General features: G+C 38.0%; 1 protein-coding gene across 17 annotated transcripts in view; it reads right to left on the reverse strand.

The window, feature by feature from the left end:
* The window catches only part of HDAC9 (histone deacetylase 9), a 286,849-nt gene that overhangs the window by 98,897 nt on the left and 171,116 nt on the right, over positions 1-16,836 (reverse strand). For 15 of the 17 annotated variants that reach the window (XM_041122195.1, XM_030007858.2, XM_030007857.2 and 12 more), the window contains 3 exons: positions 4,931-4,986; positions 4,601-4,688; positions 68-187 (listed from right to left, as the gene is read on the reverse strand). In XM_041122195.1, coding sequence (XP_040978129.1) covers positions 68-187; positions 4,601-4,688; positions 4,931-4,986 — 264 coding nt within the window. The remainder of the gene's footprint in view (positions 1-67; positions 188-4,600; positions 4,689-4,930; positions 4,987-16,836) is intronic. The other 2 variants (XR_003922556.2, XR_003922557.2) reach the window with 1 other exon arrangement.

Genomic DNA, 16,836 nt, shown 5'->3' on the forward strand with positions numbered 1-16,836 from the left:
GTAATCATGCAACGCAATTACCTGAAAGATACAAATAAAAATGGGGCTCTAAAGAAATAAACCTAACCTCATTTGGGGCTCCACTGCCGGGGAAGAAGTTGCCTTCATCATAGCGATGGAGGGAAACATACAGGATGCTGGGGTCAGTGTAAAAAGCCTGCTGTGTACCGTTGCCATGGTGAACATCCTAAAGGAGAAAGAAAACAGATGACAAATGTAATAATGTCCAACTCAGTGTAGAGAGCTCAGTTCTGCTTTCTTTTACCAACCCCCCGCCCCGTTTCTCTCCCTCTCCCTTGCCCTCCTTTTGTCTTTCCCTTTCCCCCTCCCTTCACCACCCCATACTTCCTGAACTTTCAGGCAAATTACTCTTTAATGCACTCATTTTTTAAACTGGCTTCTAAAAATCAGGAAACCATAGCGAGCGTGCCCTGGAGACTCCAGATGAGCAGTCATTGAGAAATCCCAGTCCTTTTGTACAATTAGATATTTATACACCGGCTCTTTGTACTCCTTGCCTCAGTGATGGAATCTAGCATCCTGTTTTATGGAGGAATTTTATGACTTATTAACTGCCAACAGTTCATAACCCCTCAGGCTTAATTAACTAGCCTCATTGGCCTCTGAAGAAAGACTAATGTTTAAACTACAAACTAGTATTTTGCAGAAGGATCTATGGTTTACAGAGCTTTTTCACAATTCTTGACAGAACACTAAACATAAGTGTATTCATTGATTTGCCAAGTTCCACTATTGAGGTCAAAGGCTCTGCGACCAGCTGAGTAAATTGGCTTTCTTGAAACATTCAGTTCAGTTAGCAGTCCCTCAGCAGTTAGATCCACATCAAAAGAGATGCCAGATGCGGAAAGGACTTCATACTTCATTTTTGCAAAATCATGACGGCAACAGTTGAAGACATAGGAATATGATCTCATTAGCTATTAAATCATCTGGCAGATAGGATGGTGCCTTCCACAATCAAGGAGTGACCTTGGCCAGTCTCCATATTTCAAACATTATATAATGCCAGTGAAAAGAAATTCTGTCATTAAATAAAATACTGAAAAAGAAATGCTGACAGTGTATCTAGATAACAAAGGCTGATGTTGTGGACTTTTCCTCTTTTTTTAGTTTTGTTTTCACAGTTCTACTATTGTACTATGTGATTAGACACACAAGAAAGTTTGCAAGTGAAAATGGAAAATCCACTTGCCTTTCAGTAAAAGAAAACTGAGTCTTTTTTGTAAGTTTCTCCACTGGCATTTGTAGGAAGCTGAAAAATTATAGATATTATTGATTCTCCTCCCTTAATCCATCCCTTTTTGAAATTTCTGATTTAAATTGAGATTTCAGAAGGAGGACAGAAAAGTACTCTGAATGGCAACACTATCACCCAGACTGTATTTATTTTACAAACACCATGAGGTCTGAGCCGAATTTAGGATCAGAGAAACAATGGTCTCATTTTCCTCAGGATGCCTAGACTCCAGGAAGGTTGGAGTTAGGTGTACATTGCCAATGGCACGGCAAGCACTGTCCATTGCTTGCGCTCTTTGCCAGCTGATATAGCCCATGACTTTCATCCACATTGTTCAGGACTCTACATTGATTGAGTCTTACTTGTACTGCATTGTGCTTGACTTGGACCTCCTCTGGGACCTCTGTGGGGTAATATTATAATGCTTACTTTTCTTTTCTCAGTTGAAAGTACTTGAAACAACATGAAGTTACAGCCCAACTGTGACTTAGTGCCAAGGTTAAATGTAACACATGTTGGAGGTGCAAGGGAGCACACACTGGTGTGAGGCTGTTGGACATTTGAAGGCAGCCAGCATAGTGTTAGAGGCCTCTGACTGGCAAATGAAGTAAAATCTGGCATGCAGACTAACCCCAGAATTCCATTCAGTCTTCAACTACGACAGAATTAATTGGTTTACTCCAAAACAGACCCAGATCATGCTAACATACATGCAAGTATGGATGATCTTGGAACAAGGATTGCAACAACAACCGAAGAAGCTATGTTGGCCATATAGATAGATCTGCAGAGACTATGAGTAAAAACATAATAGGACTTCATTTTGTGATTTTAATTAGTCTTTCTTTCCCGTGCATATTTGGGGCTTTAGATACATTCTTGCTGTAACAGTTTTCAAATGAGAAGAAAAAATATTAAATGGGCATAGAGAGTTGTTATTATTATTATTATTATTATTATTATTATTATTATTATTATTATTATTATTATTATTATTATTAAAATCTCAAAGATACCCTTCTTGTCTAAACTTTAATTCCACCAAGAAGGGTTACTCTGTTTTGAAGAGCAGTAACTTCTCTGGTTAGACAAAGGAATGTGTTGTTTAAGACTGCGGATGTTACCATGTGGGAAATGTGTTCATATTCTGCCCTTAGTAGATCAAGTGTATTCAGGGCATATAAGTCAGTTAAAAAATGGAGATGTATTCACATGGTGGAATAAGGATAAGAAAAACTGACAAAGAGGTCTTTTATTTTAGTGTAGAAATAAATGAAGGAAAGATGAAAAATTTAAAAGTTAAAAATTTATATATCAACACATGTAGCAGCTATGAAGACTACACTTAATTTGTAACTAGAGTACAGTTTAATGTGTGGGATTGAATATTACTTTTTAATATTTACATCGTAGTAACATGTATAGCTGCCAACCTGCATGGGGTCCTGCTGTGCTAGTCACTATCAAAATATAGTCTTAAAGGGTAATTTCAAGTCTAACATCTGTAATTCCATTCTTTCTTTCAGATGCCCGAAACTCTCTGTTGGTGGGCATAAAGACATCACCATTAACTTGTTCATTCATTCAGTTTGGATTGTGATTTATCCATACTTTGCATACATAAGAAATTTTCCATACGAATTTTTGTACATCATTGCACTGACCATGGAGCAGACTAGGGACTGGACTGCAACTGCTCCAGGAATGAAGTGGTCTGTGTCAGCCATATATTTCTCCCTTTTCACCAACTGAGTTATTCTGGCCAATGGGACAGAGTCAGAGAGAGGCTGACCATTCCCCATCTACTTTCCTGGGTAAGGATAGGCAGCTTCACAGGTAATCATTTGCACAGGTAATGATTTGCACATTTAAACTTGCCTTGAAAAATTGAAGCTGAATTCCTAAGTGCTTATTGGTTAAGTAGGTCAAATGGAAGTGATTTCTTTTCCCAACAAGGTGAATGTAACATTTACAGTCAAAAAACCTCAAAAACATTCACAAAATGCAAACTTTGAATAGGCTTTTCTTATTAAAAAAAAAACAAGAATAAACACAGAGTTCACTTTTGGCCAGGATTTACAGCACTAAAACTCAATGAACTGTACGATTCAAGTCAGCAAACAGATACAACATAGAGTGGAAGTGAATTTTGCAAAAATACTGGTTTCTTGCAGTTTATAATTATGTTTCTAAGTGATAGTAGGCCACTCTAAGAAATATTTGAAAAACATTCTAAGAATAGTTAACCTACGCCTATACTTATTATACTACTCATTTTTCACTTGCCATTCCTTCTACCACACTCTTTCTTTCTCTGCTTCTCTTCAACAGCCAGTACGCATGTTTAACTGAACAAAAGTGCTAGATGGTAAGGCCATGACTTCACAATAAGATTTAATTATGACTGCAGATATGAACAAGATTTAGACTATTAAGCCCTGCACTTCAAAAACCCTTTAACATATTTTGTCTTTAAATCTTTTATCACCTGCAAAAATTAATTAAGTGCAGATGTAACAGGTTAGGTTTTGATGCCAGGGTTCATTTCCTGTCTATGCTTTGTCAGACACCCTATTACACCTCCTCATGAACTGTAGGAAAACAAAAATGGTGCTCATAAATCAGCATTCAACTTTCCTTGGGCTGTGCATTGGCCTGATCCTTTAAGTGCAAGGCAGAGCTCCAATTCATTATTCATGAAAATAATATAGACAACATGCCAAATGTCATCTGCATTTAAATAAACCATTTGTTAAACATATTAAGTATTGTGTAAGAATGCCTTATATTAAAATACAAGACTAATCCAATGAAGTGGATTTTTAATCACGTAGCTTTCCTTCAGGGAACCATCAAAAGCTGGCACACATGACTTGAAAACTTCTTAGAGGGAATGACCTGTTGATTTGTTTAATAATATCGAAGTTACACAACAAGTCGAATCATTGCTAGCTGGGGGAAGTGGCCAATTTGGTTACCAAAGCAACAACATTCTTTAAAGCACATCTGACTATTTAAAGTTTATATTCTGTAGGGAAAAGTAAACTTCGGTTCTGTAGGGTTATTTTAACGGTGGAAGTATCAATTCATTTAAGGACCATAAAAGTTGCCCTGATCTGTGCCTTCTTCTCATTAAATTGCAGTTAACACCATTAAAGTGAAACATAGATGTTTACGGCTTCAGTACTGCCATCCTGGTTTTAATGAGTTCCCAAAATCAGAGGAAATGCACACCTTTATTACTTGTAGATATTAAAAGCAGGAAAGTCTGACATATGAATACAAATTCATTATCTTTTATCTAGATGCACTGAAAGTGCAATGCTTGCCAAGAATACATACCAGATCTACAATCAATATCTTGCCTATATTTAGCTTGTCTCTCAAGTATTTGGCAGTAATTGCAATCGAATTAAAAAAGCAGAACCCCCTGTGGAATAGAGAAGAACAGAAATAAGAAAGCAAATCAGTCAGGAAAACAGCTATAAATAATGTTCAGAGCATTTTAAAAAATGCTATATGATCTCTGAGGCCATAAATCTGCTTCTGGGAGTACCTAGAAAGCCTTTTCAGTCATCTGCTAACAATTACAGTTCTTCAGAGACATGCACAATGCAGGTGATTGCCAGTAACCTTAGTGCTCCAAGATGGGCAATATTCCCTGGTACTTACATGGCTGTTGATTCTTCAGCATGATGGCCTGGGGGCCTTACAACAGCAAAGCCATTCTGTAAGAACAAGATAGGTTTTCAATTATCAGCCTAAAAAAATACTTGACTCAGTGCAAAACAGAGCAGCAGGCAGACTGGACTGAAATCTATTAGAGGCTCTTGAGCACTTTTTCTGTCCAGTCTCCCTTTCATAGTACTGCAAGAAATAATATATTTGAGAACAGTGGCATATAAAATTATATAAATACACACAGGCACATACATACATACACACACCACATGATCTAAAGAGGAGGAAAAAGGCAGGATGAGAAAGCCGTTGTTATCAATTCTGCTGTCTAGAATTCATATTTAAAAGGAAGTAGAGACCACTGATCCATTCTTGATCTAAGTTCATGTAATCTTACATTGCTCCAGCTTGAGATGCTTCAAAATAAAAGTAGTTTGAGGTATATATTTTACATGATTAGTCAGTGTTGACCCTACCTTCTCTATGGACTAAATGATAAATTCAGACACATACACACATGTGTAATTCCTAACAGTAGAAAAAGGATGACAATGAATATCCCATATTTCTGCAAACCATAAATTGAACTTGGGAACCTGCCATGCTCGCAAGTTTAATAGATTCCCTAAAGTCAATTTCTGACACATTTTCTGGAATTGTATATAAATTTCATAAAGTACAACACTAGGATCAGTGATGATCAAGGGATTTTTTGCCTCTAGAGTCACTGAAGATAAAAGAAAAATGAAATTTCCCTCCTTCCAGTGTGGGTAACGTAAAGGGAAAATGTAGAAGTATTGGCAAGCTAGCTTTGTTCAGAAAGTCAGATTGTGTATTCAAGAAGCAGTGTCTCATAAGGGTGTGTATCATACCAAATGTCTCTTACAACAGTCAGACTCAGGAGTAACACCATTACTTCATCAAATTTACTCTTTATTTCAACTACTCAAGACATTTAGTCTCTGCTATTCAGCTATATATTTGACATCAAATTAATGACAATTAACACATACATAAAAATAAGAAATTATAATCTGTGCATAAGTACATCAGCCAAACTTGTATTTTTCAAGCAGCCTCATACAAATACCATGTGTATATGTATGGCTGCAAGACCAACCAAGTATTGTATTTTCAGAGAGGAGGGCACAGGAAGAAAAAGGATGGCATAGTTCTATATTTTAATAATCAGTATTAAAGTAGTCCAGTTTGATATACTTAGGATAGTTAAATGTCAATGTTTCAGCCTTTACTCATCTGAAACACACATAATAATCACTAAACTTTCACTCATACGGGTGTAAATAAGGAGGAACAACATGGCAGTTAATAGAGTTACATTGGTGCCTGTGAAATCTGTTTATTTACAATCCTATGACTGTCTGCTTGTGTGTACCTGTGCAATTGCCTACCTATGCTGTTACATTGGCATTAATTTAGAAACAAATACTACCCAGCTATCTCATATAATTTGCTGCTAAACGTAATCCAAGAAGCCAGCTGCCAAGTTTTGTGGAGTGTGGCCAAAGTTCTATCAGACTACAGCAAACAAACTATAACACAAATGGAGTACATCTGTAAGAGTGGTTCTTCTGGCCACCATTTAAAGAACCTGGGGGATTTGACATTGTGCCTTATTTTGCATTAAATGTCCACATTAAAAAAAAAAAAAACACAAACCAAACAAACTAAAGACACAACAAATATATATGTTCACATTTAGGCAGGTGTTCCTGGAGGTAGAATATAAATTGCCTATAGATCAAACACACCGTCAAAAAAAAAAGGCCTTGTGGACTGCACTAATCTTCAGAACCAAAGCAGCTTTACACTCTTAGCTAAAACCCTATTCCACATCCTTCTGAGAGTTTTGTAACATTTCCTTTTCGCACAAAGTATAACATAGTGAAGAATTCTGTGAAGAATTCTTTTGTAGCATTTATAAAAAGCAAAGTATGTGTATGCTGAGGAACATACAGATAATGAAGTGAAAAAAGACTCAGAGAAGAGGATATTACTAGAGAGAGAGCATCATGCTACCTGTATTTTGTTCTCTCGATATTTCCAAGAATTTGGAAAAAGTCCATGCAAGGCTTACAGCTGCCCCTGCTCAGCTCACAGCTCATTATCATCTAACTTTATCAGCATTCCCAAAAGAACAATATAATTAAGATAATTATCTCTGGGAGGATTTCATGGTGCAAGATAGAGACAGAAAAAATCAACACTGCTGTTTTTGACAACGTGACAGTTACAGTATAGGCTTCTCTTTTCTGTTCCCTTACTTTGACAAGACTGTTTGGAAGCCCTGTTTTGTTATAGCTAGCTAATTTCAGCTATCAGAGCTTAAGTTAGCTATTACAGTTCTCCATGAGCATGCAGAACATTCACATCAATGTTGTGACCATTTTTTATGTGTTTTTACATCACAAGAAGTTCAATATTCCCATGGGAAATTTTCTTTTTTTTTTAAATACAGTGCATATGTTATATTGATGATAAAGCATATACTATAATCAAATTTCACCAAACACTGAAAACTAGTTACCATACAGTATTATCATCAACTTTTGTGTAATTGATAAAACACTTCATTTCTCCTACTTTCAGGCTTTGTATGAACACAGTGTGCATTAGCACAACGGAACATGAATTCATTTATTTAGGCAATATTTAAATACCAGACAGTGAGCTCAGAACAGTAGACAGAAAGGCAAAAATCTGCTTTAAAGATAGAAAGACTAACACAGAGCAATATGTTGAAAATGAAGCCAACACACATAAATTCAAAGCATTTTTGTACAGAGCCTTATTTATACTAGGATACAGACACCTTTATATGTAGACAGAACATTAAACTGACTGACAGACATGAACATTAGAAAAAGGATTCATGTCTGTGCCATTATATGATTACCTTTAGTTAAATTTGAGGATGAAGAGTAAAGCCTGAATAGAGATATTCTAAAATATTTGCATATTTGAACAACAAACAGAGAAGTCTGCCCAAACTCAGTTTACAAAGAAGAACCATTGCAGATAGATCCACTTTGTTGGATCTTTAATGAAAACTAAGAAAAAGCGTTAGTCTTTTTCCGCAGTAAGCTAAGTATTCTCTTCTTTCATGACTCCAAATAGGTAGTTGCATGCTTGATTTCCAAAGAACAGAGGTGTACATCCCACTGTGGCCTTCTTGTCTTTGGTGATATAGTTGATTCCTTCCTGTAGTGTGCTGGGTTAGAGCATTGGGCTACATCATGCTTGGGCATCTACTATACCTCTCCCTGAACCTTTCCAAGACAAGCACTCAGGACAATACCATAACACGGGTGGTTACTCCAGGGCTTGGGACTGACCCTCTACAACAAAGTTCCACTGGTGTTTCTATCATACGAGGAGGTAAAACTAGACATAGGCAATTTTTCCCTAGGGTAATATGTGGTGGCTGTGGCAAGGTACGAATCACTCTTCCCTTCACTTGACAGTGGGGAGCTTATTCAGCCTAGATTCCAAGTGGACTAAAAGTGACCCAGCCAGTCTGGCACTCCAGGTATGCTGAGAAGCCTGGCTGAGAAGCAGTGCATACTAGCTTCAGCCTGTTACGACTCTAGTAAAATCTGGCTTTTTGTTGACTCCAAGAAAAGCCAGTGCCATGCAAGAAATAGCTATGAACCCCAGCAGGCACTCCAAGAGCACTTACTTAAGCAGTAGAAGACTCAGGTTCAACTCCTTCTTGAACATGAGGATGAATTTGTAAATATTCTTCCCATACCTGTTTGTGTATTTAGATTATGTGGTCCATAAAGTAGACACTGAGACACATCTTTTCAGTCTAAATGAGTTTTCTAATAGGTCTGGAGTCATGCTCTTCCTCAGCTCTTACTCAAACTTATGAATCTTTAATTATTTCCTGCAGAGTAGCAGTCCTTCAATAGAGGACAAAACACCACCACTGAATCTCAAATTTAAGATATGACAGTTTCATATGGAGTTTAAAAATGGATTCCTTTCAACTGAAAAGATAAGAAATTGAAGCTCTTCTTAAGCTGTAAAACCCTGTATGAAAGAGCAATGCCATCTAGCCCAATATTCAAGAGGGAAGGGGCACAAACTGAAATAGCGGAGGCTCCATCTGAACATACGAAAATGCTCTTTTACTGTGAGGGTGACTGAGCAATAGAACAGGTTGCCCAGTGAGGTTGTGGAGTTTCCATCCCTGGAGATATACAAAAGCCATCTGGACATAGTCCTGGGAAACTAGCTCTAGGTCGCCCTGCTTGAGCAGGGCAGGTGGACCCAATGGCTTCCTGAGGTCACTTCCAACCTCAACTGTTCTGTGATTCTGTGATTCTATTCAGAAGCTGGTAATCTTTGAAAAAAGGCTTTCAGGAAAATGGCTGTAATCTCTAATGACGAGCAAATTTCTCGGCAGAGCTTTGTCCCATTCACTAGCTAATTGCAGCTGCACACATTGTTAAGGACAGCTTTCTCAGGAACCACTGTGTATTTCATATGGAGACCAGGTACCTAACTCAGGGTCTGGATTCCGGACTTGAAGCTCAACATCCTCCTAAAGTCAGGTGCTAAAGTTTCTATTTTCTACATGTCTAAATCCCTTAACCTAGCCCTTAGCTCTTAAAATTAGCAGTGCTTAAACACGGCATTCTTGGACATTCACTTGTTTTTCATGGAAAGGTTTTATTTTTGCTTCAGTGTGCACAGGCTTCAGAATGAGAAGCAAACCACTGAAGCTAATACTACATTTCTTTGTAGAAACTTCTTCAGTTATTATACAGAAATGTATCCATTCCTCCTGTCAGAATTGATATTCCTTATGTTTTATATATATACAACTTTGTATCCTTATAAAATTATATAAAAACCTATTTCTTTGCATTTAAAAGGTGCTCCACACAGTGTATCTGATGGGGTGTAACCCCTGAAGTGGCCTTAGTGCCATCTTTAACCCCGCTATCTCTGGCTTAGTTAACTCTTACAATAACAAACATCAGGGCTGCTTTAAGTCTCGGCTGCCTACAACAATCCCCTTGCAACTGGTACCCTGAAGAAGATAACCACATTCTTACCGGTGTCACTTATGCTGTAACATGATCCCAAGCTATGCCATCCAGCAGGGAGGGTAACCATAGGAGTGAGTGGTGTAAGGCCGAGGCAATCCTCAGGTACATGGTTAGGACAATTTTACAGGCTATTCATACTGCCAGAGCAGGAGCCAGTATCTGGCCCTGGGGGTCTACGAATGCAGTGAACAAGAACCCATGATTTAACAGACCAGTATTAGCAGCATGTAGATTTGCCAAGAAAACAGTAATGGACATGAGGGAATACCATTTTGTCTTGCAGAGGAAGCTAGCAGAGGCCAAGAACACAGAAATGGACATTAAACATTTAACTCTGTGATGGAAACAAAGAGCTGCCTGTCTGCTTTCCTGAAGGTCTAAGAGGATAGAACCAGAAAATACACAGGAAAAGTTGGTGCTTGCAGGCTGAATTATATACAATCGTGATGGCCTGTTCAGCCACAGCTAGTGTTAACTATATTGGGAAAGAAAGCAGCCAAAGAGTTTTAAGAACAGAGTGGTCATGGAGATAAGCTATATACCACACATATAATTAAAGTCATACTACTATATGAAATAATAACAGTCATTCAGCTATAAATATAACCATAATTGCTGGGATGAAGTATCTAAGAGATGGTTCCATATGAAATTTTGTAATTTTGTAAATTTGTAAAAGCAAAGAACACAAACTACTATCTAAAACACTTCATTGGTAACTTTGATTGATGGCTTTTATCAATCATGTGTTTAACACTAGTGAAATAAGCTTTCATTTGTTACTGTTTTTTACACACTATGCATTGTTAAAAATGCTGTACCTGGGTGCGGAAAAAATGCCTTTTTTTGTAGCTGCCACACATCACTCAGAAATTTTTTTGAGGCAGAGGGAGAATGTTATAGGGCAGAGGGTGAGACAGGGAGGTAGAAACAAGGGTCGGGCAGAGCCTGCAGGAGGAGAACTGTCCAGGAGGCACCTGAGCACAGAATACTTGCCAGGAAGGGAGATTTTTTTAGGTATCCAGAGGAGCTGGGGGGGGTTTGTGTTGTTCAGGCAGGCATGGGAATTTGCTGACCTGAAGCTTTACTGGAGGGAGAACACTGTGTGACTAGGGAGACATTTGTTTTCAGCTCTTTTTGTTTATTATGTCTTTAGAAAGATACTTCATTTTAGGTTTTGTTCTAAGAATACATAGCAGTAGAGCTGTGAAAATGGCTAAGTGATTTTTATACAGAATACTTTTAAGACTAGAAAACTAAGAGCTTGGGGGGAGGAGGTTGGTTAAGCTAATTCTGCTTATTCACTAGATTAGTACAATTTACCGTATGATGATTCCTCCATAGCCCTGTGTGACAAAGGCCTTGAGAACAATAATAACCAAGCTCATTTGGAATGAGACTTTCAAGTTCAATTTAAGTTATCCACCAATTATACAAAACACCAGAGTAGCAATGCCCAAATGCAGGAGGTTTATTTCGGTATTGATTCAACCTGACATATCAGAAAGAACCATCCCAGGAACATATCAGATTCTGGTTCGGAGGAAACTCATTTCAATTGCTTTCATTCTGTTAAATGACCCCTAACTGCCAACAGGGCAGCTGCGCACATGTGTGTTCGTGCACACACATACATATGATAAGGCAGAGAAGGGGCTTGTGCTTCACTCAATTCAGCTGAAATGGATGTTCAAGACAGTCTCAGACCATGCTTTTAACTTATGTGCCTTTTTTCTTGAGCGTTCTTTTGCAAAATTCCTTCTTAATTCATTCAAACTTTTCTTTAAAATAGGGAATAACCATACAAATCATACCAACTCTTAATAGTTTATTGTGTAGGTCTCTTCTGTTTCAAATTTGTCAAATTAAAAATATATGGTGCTTATGTGTTTCTATCACAGAAAAGAGTGGTGCTATCACCAACGTTGACATATTTAAAGGATAAGCAAAGTAAACTAGACAGTAATCCTTATTATGGGTACTGTACTTAAAATAATTAATTCCAGCTTCTAATAGTACTGAATGGGGTCATCTGAGGCTGAAAAAACCATTTCAGAAATGTTCCTTTGGATTTTCAGTAGTGCCATGGTCTGCTCTGGCACTGAGTTGCCCATGACGATGGAACGTCATCTGCCATTGCAAAAAGAGGTTCTTATTAGGTATACTCTTTTTAAATTATATTTTTCACGGGTACAATATTTTTTCCTGCCAGTCAAATGTAAGATATTAAGGGACAGCCAGAGAAATGTATAACTTGTTATCAGAAAAGAAGTTAAGACACATTTAATGTTCACAAAACAGCACACAATAAAACAACCATTACAAAAACAAATAATATTTTGAAGGACATTATTCAACAAAGAATAATACTTGCAAAATTATCATATTAACATAATCAACTATCTGAATTCCAACTTCTTAAAAGTAGTATTAATCATTTAATAAACACCTAATATATGGCAACAAAAAAGGTGTCAGCATCAGCATGAATAATTTGGTTAACAAAAAGGAAATATCAGCAACCAAAACTCTTTCAGAAAAAACAGTAATTTGGCAAGCTAAGTCCTAAAGGTGAGATTCTCTGCAAGCTCTAAGGGTTACAAATGAAATCTGAAACTCAAGAGAGATCACAGATGCAGAAACCCTCCTTATTTTTCTCTGAGATTTGTCTAATGCAGGGTTTGGACAACCTCTGTACTCATCCAGTTCAGCAGCAGGAGGGAAGCGCCCGCTGCGCAGGATAGCCAGGTGCAGGCAAGGGGAGAGTCTCTTGGTGCCTAGCTGCCTCTGAGTGATGTAGCGTGCTGGCAGGGAGGGGAGGTGAATGGAGCTGAGCATCAGAGTCGATGTAAGGGAAGCAGCCGGGCTGGGCTGGGAAATAAATGAGAAGGCAGGGCAGGACAGCACCTCCCAGTGCCACCAAGCCACTAGATCATGAGCTCCTGAAATCTGCCTCGTTATTGCAGAGCAGTGACTGGGACACCGCAAGTGTTCCTTTTGCAACATGGTTCTAGCACATGTCTATTTTCCTTTGGAGCAATGCAAGAGAGGAAGGAGATCCTTAGGAGACAGTTCCAGGAAAGAAATGCTCTCTCTGCAGATGCAGATCTTTTAGGGCCCTCTTTCTAAAGGTGTGGTCATTAGGTAGAGGCTAGAGACAGTGATTTCCAAGTTTACAAACTATACTGCATGCAAGAAATCATATGCAGGGCACTACCTGTATTTCTTCCCCAAGGAATATATCGTAAGACTTCTCTTATCTGTTAAGATTATTTATTGGATATAGATAATGACTGCAGTGGAATTATATTCACCCAGTTCCGCATACTCCACTCTTCTAAAGATCTGTGGTCAGCCAGCAGATTATTAGAAGCTATCTACATAAATCTGTTGGGGAAATGAGAAAGGAGCAAAGGTAGATACAGAAAAAAAGCTAGACAGGAGAGCTGTGGCACCGATTCCGTATAATTACTTCATCACGCATCAGCAGGTTTCCTAAATTATAAAAAGCTCAAAAAAGGGTGACCTTCATGCAATATTTAGGCTCATCTCCTATTGTAATAGTGCCAAGATGACATTCATCACACATGCAAATAAATCCATGAAAAAAAGGAAAAACATAGCATTTGACTCAGTATAACATCACATTTATCATACTATATATTTCAGTGGTGTGATTCTTTATTCTTTATTAAATGTTATCTCAAAAGTGCATCAAATGGATCTCAATAAGTGCTCATTACATTATTAAACACCCCTCCCCAAATCCTTAATTTTGATTGTTTGATATAATCAAATAAAAAACATCCAGATTAAGACTCCCCAGAGAAAGGACAGTTTCTACTGATTCAAAAAAAAAAAAACACCACCACCGTAATTTACTATTACGGCAGCAGTAGAAATTCAGTAAACCCTATTGTTCTACATCCTTAGCACTGTCATATTGATGCTTTCTCCATTAGTCAATTAGATCAAAGAAATCTGATGTCTCACAAGGGGTTTGAACTACAGTGAAGAGAACTCTTAACTCCTGGTCAGTTTTTGAACACTGTCCAAATCAGATGAACAAAATGTTGCTGTTCTCAGATGAGACCTGTGTGAAATGGGACTGACAGTCTCAGGAAATTCAGAATAAAGTAAAGAACCTTCTGCCTTGCACACGAGTTTGACTCATGCCCAGCCCTGTAGTGAATCTCTCAAATGTTCTGCAGACTTTCATAATTTATTTTGTAGTCTCAACCCTTTTCTTAGCAGCATGTACCTATAGTTCCAACCTATTACTACCACCCTATGCAATAGCAAGCGACATCAGTAGAGACCATGGAATAAGTATAGAAATTGAAATGTGCTGTCATTCCTGAAATAGACTTCAAATGTTAGATGCCAGTCAACACAGGGCAGTTTATGCTTGATAAATGCTACATTCTAGCTAGGCAGTGAAAACATTTATCTTCAGTATTGTACATAATTTGTTTTTTAGATTAATTTAATACATGTCCATAAAATAAACTATTATATTAATTTTCTTTTTAGGAAAACCATGTTAGACTTTTTAAAAAAATACATATTGATTCATCAAGCTGTAAGAAATCTTTGGGCTGCTCATACCCAACTACACTGACAAATTTGATAATTCTCAAGTCAGAAAAGCACTTATTAAATTAATGACTTCAGTTTCTCATTCCTGAGGCTTCTTGTCTATGCTAGATAGTTTTACTCCGAGGTTATCCTAATGTTGCCATGGCTGTTTCAGAAAAAGGCATCTGTGGTTCTCCAGTGGAGTGAGTAGATAATCCACTGCCTCCTCTGCTGCAATCTGGAGCACTGCCCTGTGGGAAGTCCTTGCTGTGTATTGTAAGTCTGCCACTGTGAACTTCAGGACATGTGGTTCTTCTCAGAGAACTGTGGGATTTCAGAACAAATCAGTATGCCCTGTCTCATAATTTACTTTTTTTTCTTAAGATGACACCAAACTGACAGCGCACCATCTGATAGCAATCCATGGTGGTAAACTTCCAGGGGAAAACTACAGCATGTTTCTCTACTGCTCTCATCTTGCTGTTTACATGTAGCAGAGATGTTATAACTTACACACAATTCTTGGAAGGCGTTTTTTTGTCATCCAAAGATTCTGAAGCTGCAGCAGATCATTCCAGATTCCCATCAGAGCTTAATCCTCCCACTCAGTGCTCACAGTACAGGCCCCAAATGGTTGCTTCACATGCATATTTGCTCAATGAACACACATGGAAGTGGTCAGCTTCACTTACTTCCCCTCAGATCTTCACAAGTACGCTACAAAACTGGCATTTTGCCTATACTAGAAACAGCTGATCAATGCAACACGTATGTTTTTAGAGGGAAAATGGCAGCAAGATGGAAAAGCAACACGTAAAGTCATAAAGGTAGATTAGAACATACAGATCTGTGGGGCTAAAATCTTACCGCTACCTACAATCTCATGCTGAACACTGTGTAGAAAACCCCAGAATACACGGCAAAAATCCCCCTAATGTTGTTTACCATATGCGGGTATTGGGAGCAACTCACCAGCAAAACCCAGGTTTGTATGGATGCAGTGATAAAGCAAACAAAGGAGGACTCTGCTAAAATAGCTGATGTCAGGACTGGTACATTTCCAGAACTTCTGCTAGCATGCTTTTCTTCTGTCAGTCAGGCCTTAATAACCTTTCCATAACCTTAAATTATAAATACCACATGCAGATTGTTAGTTCATACAATTGGCATGGTGGCATGTAAGTCATTGGGCTTCATGCTGGAAGTATAGGAGCAGGTTAGATAAACACCTATCAGGAGTGGTGTGAGTATTCCCAATTCTCTTTCACAGCAAATCCTTTTCATACCTATTTTCTTGATGATTTGGTATAAACCAACTACTTGGCATGTCTACTGAATAATTACCTTTCCTATGTTTCAGCTGCAGGTTGCATGAGACTGCTTCAATTCTCTGCGCTGTAGACAAAGATTCTATTTAGGATCAACAAAAATTTTACAGTGAACTACAAACTAGTACTAAATTTAAAATAATTGTTTACAGACTGTTGCAACGCCAGTAGCAACCAAGGTCTCACAGTGGCGGATGTTTGATTCTTTTCAGCTGTCCGTCACACACAACCAACCAAGAGCATTCACACTGTGGAAAGACACCACAAATGTACAGAGGTAAGCAGTAAAGATTCTGCAGTGGACCCTGTTCTTGTCAACTGCGCACAGGACATATCTCATTATTCTTATCAAAACTTGCTTTTATATTGCCTTAGAAACTGACGTATGTCCTACAGTTGCCAAAGGTAAAAACTCGCTAAAAAAACCTTCTTCACTTTCGTTAGTCCTGTTGGGTGGGAATAACGCACAGTGACTTGTGTATTGAATCCTACCATGCCCAAAAAGCTTAATATGAATGAAGTACCCCTGAGAAAGGATGCACAACAGGATCCCATAAGATGCACCCTGTCCTTGACCTGAGATTTCAAAATCTGTACATTTTGTGTAGGACCTGGCTAATGATTTCAGTGTCTGAATATGAAAGTTTAGTAACTGCATTCGATTGGGTCAGAGCTATAGTACAGGGGACCTGAGCATGCTGTCATTTATGTACCTATATATTCTATATCTATGTATACACATAAACATATGTAGCCCTCCCCACGTATGTGGCTAACATATTTTGACTGAAATAAGACCAATATAAAGGAAGAAAATTCTCAAGTTCAAGTACAATTTGGAATTTTAAAAATCATCGTACCGTGCTAATTCTAAAATATTTATTTCTATCTTGATTTTGGAAACATGACT

Source organism: Aquila chrysaetos, chromosome 3 (assembly GCF_900496995.4).
Source record: "Aquila chrysaetos chrysaetos chromosome 3, bAquChr1.4, whole genome shotgun sequence".
Classification (NCBI taxonomy): Eukaryota; Metazoa; Chordata; class Aves; order Accipitriformes; family Accipitridae; genus Aquila; species Aquila chrysaetos.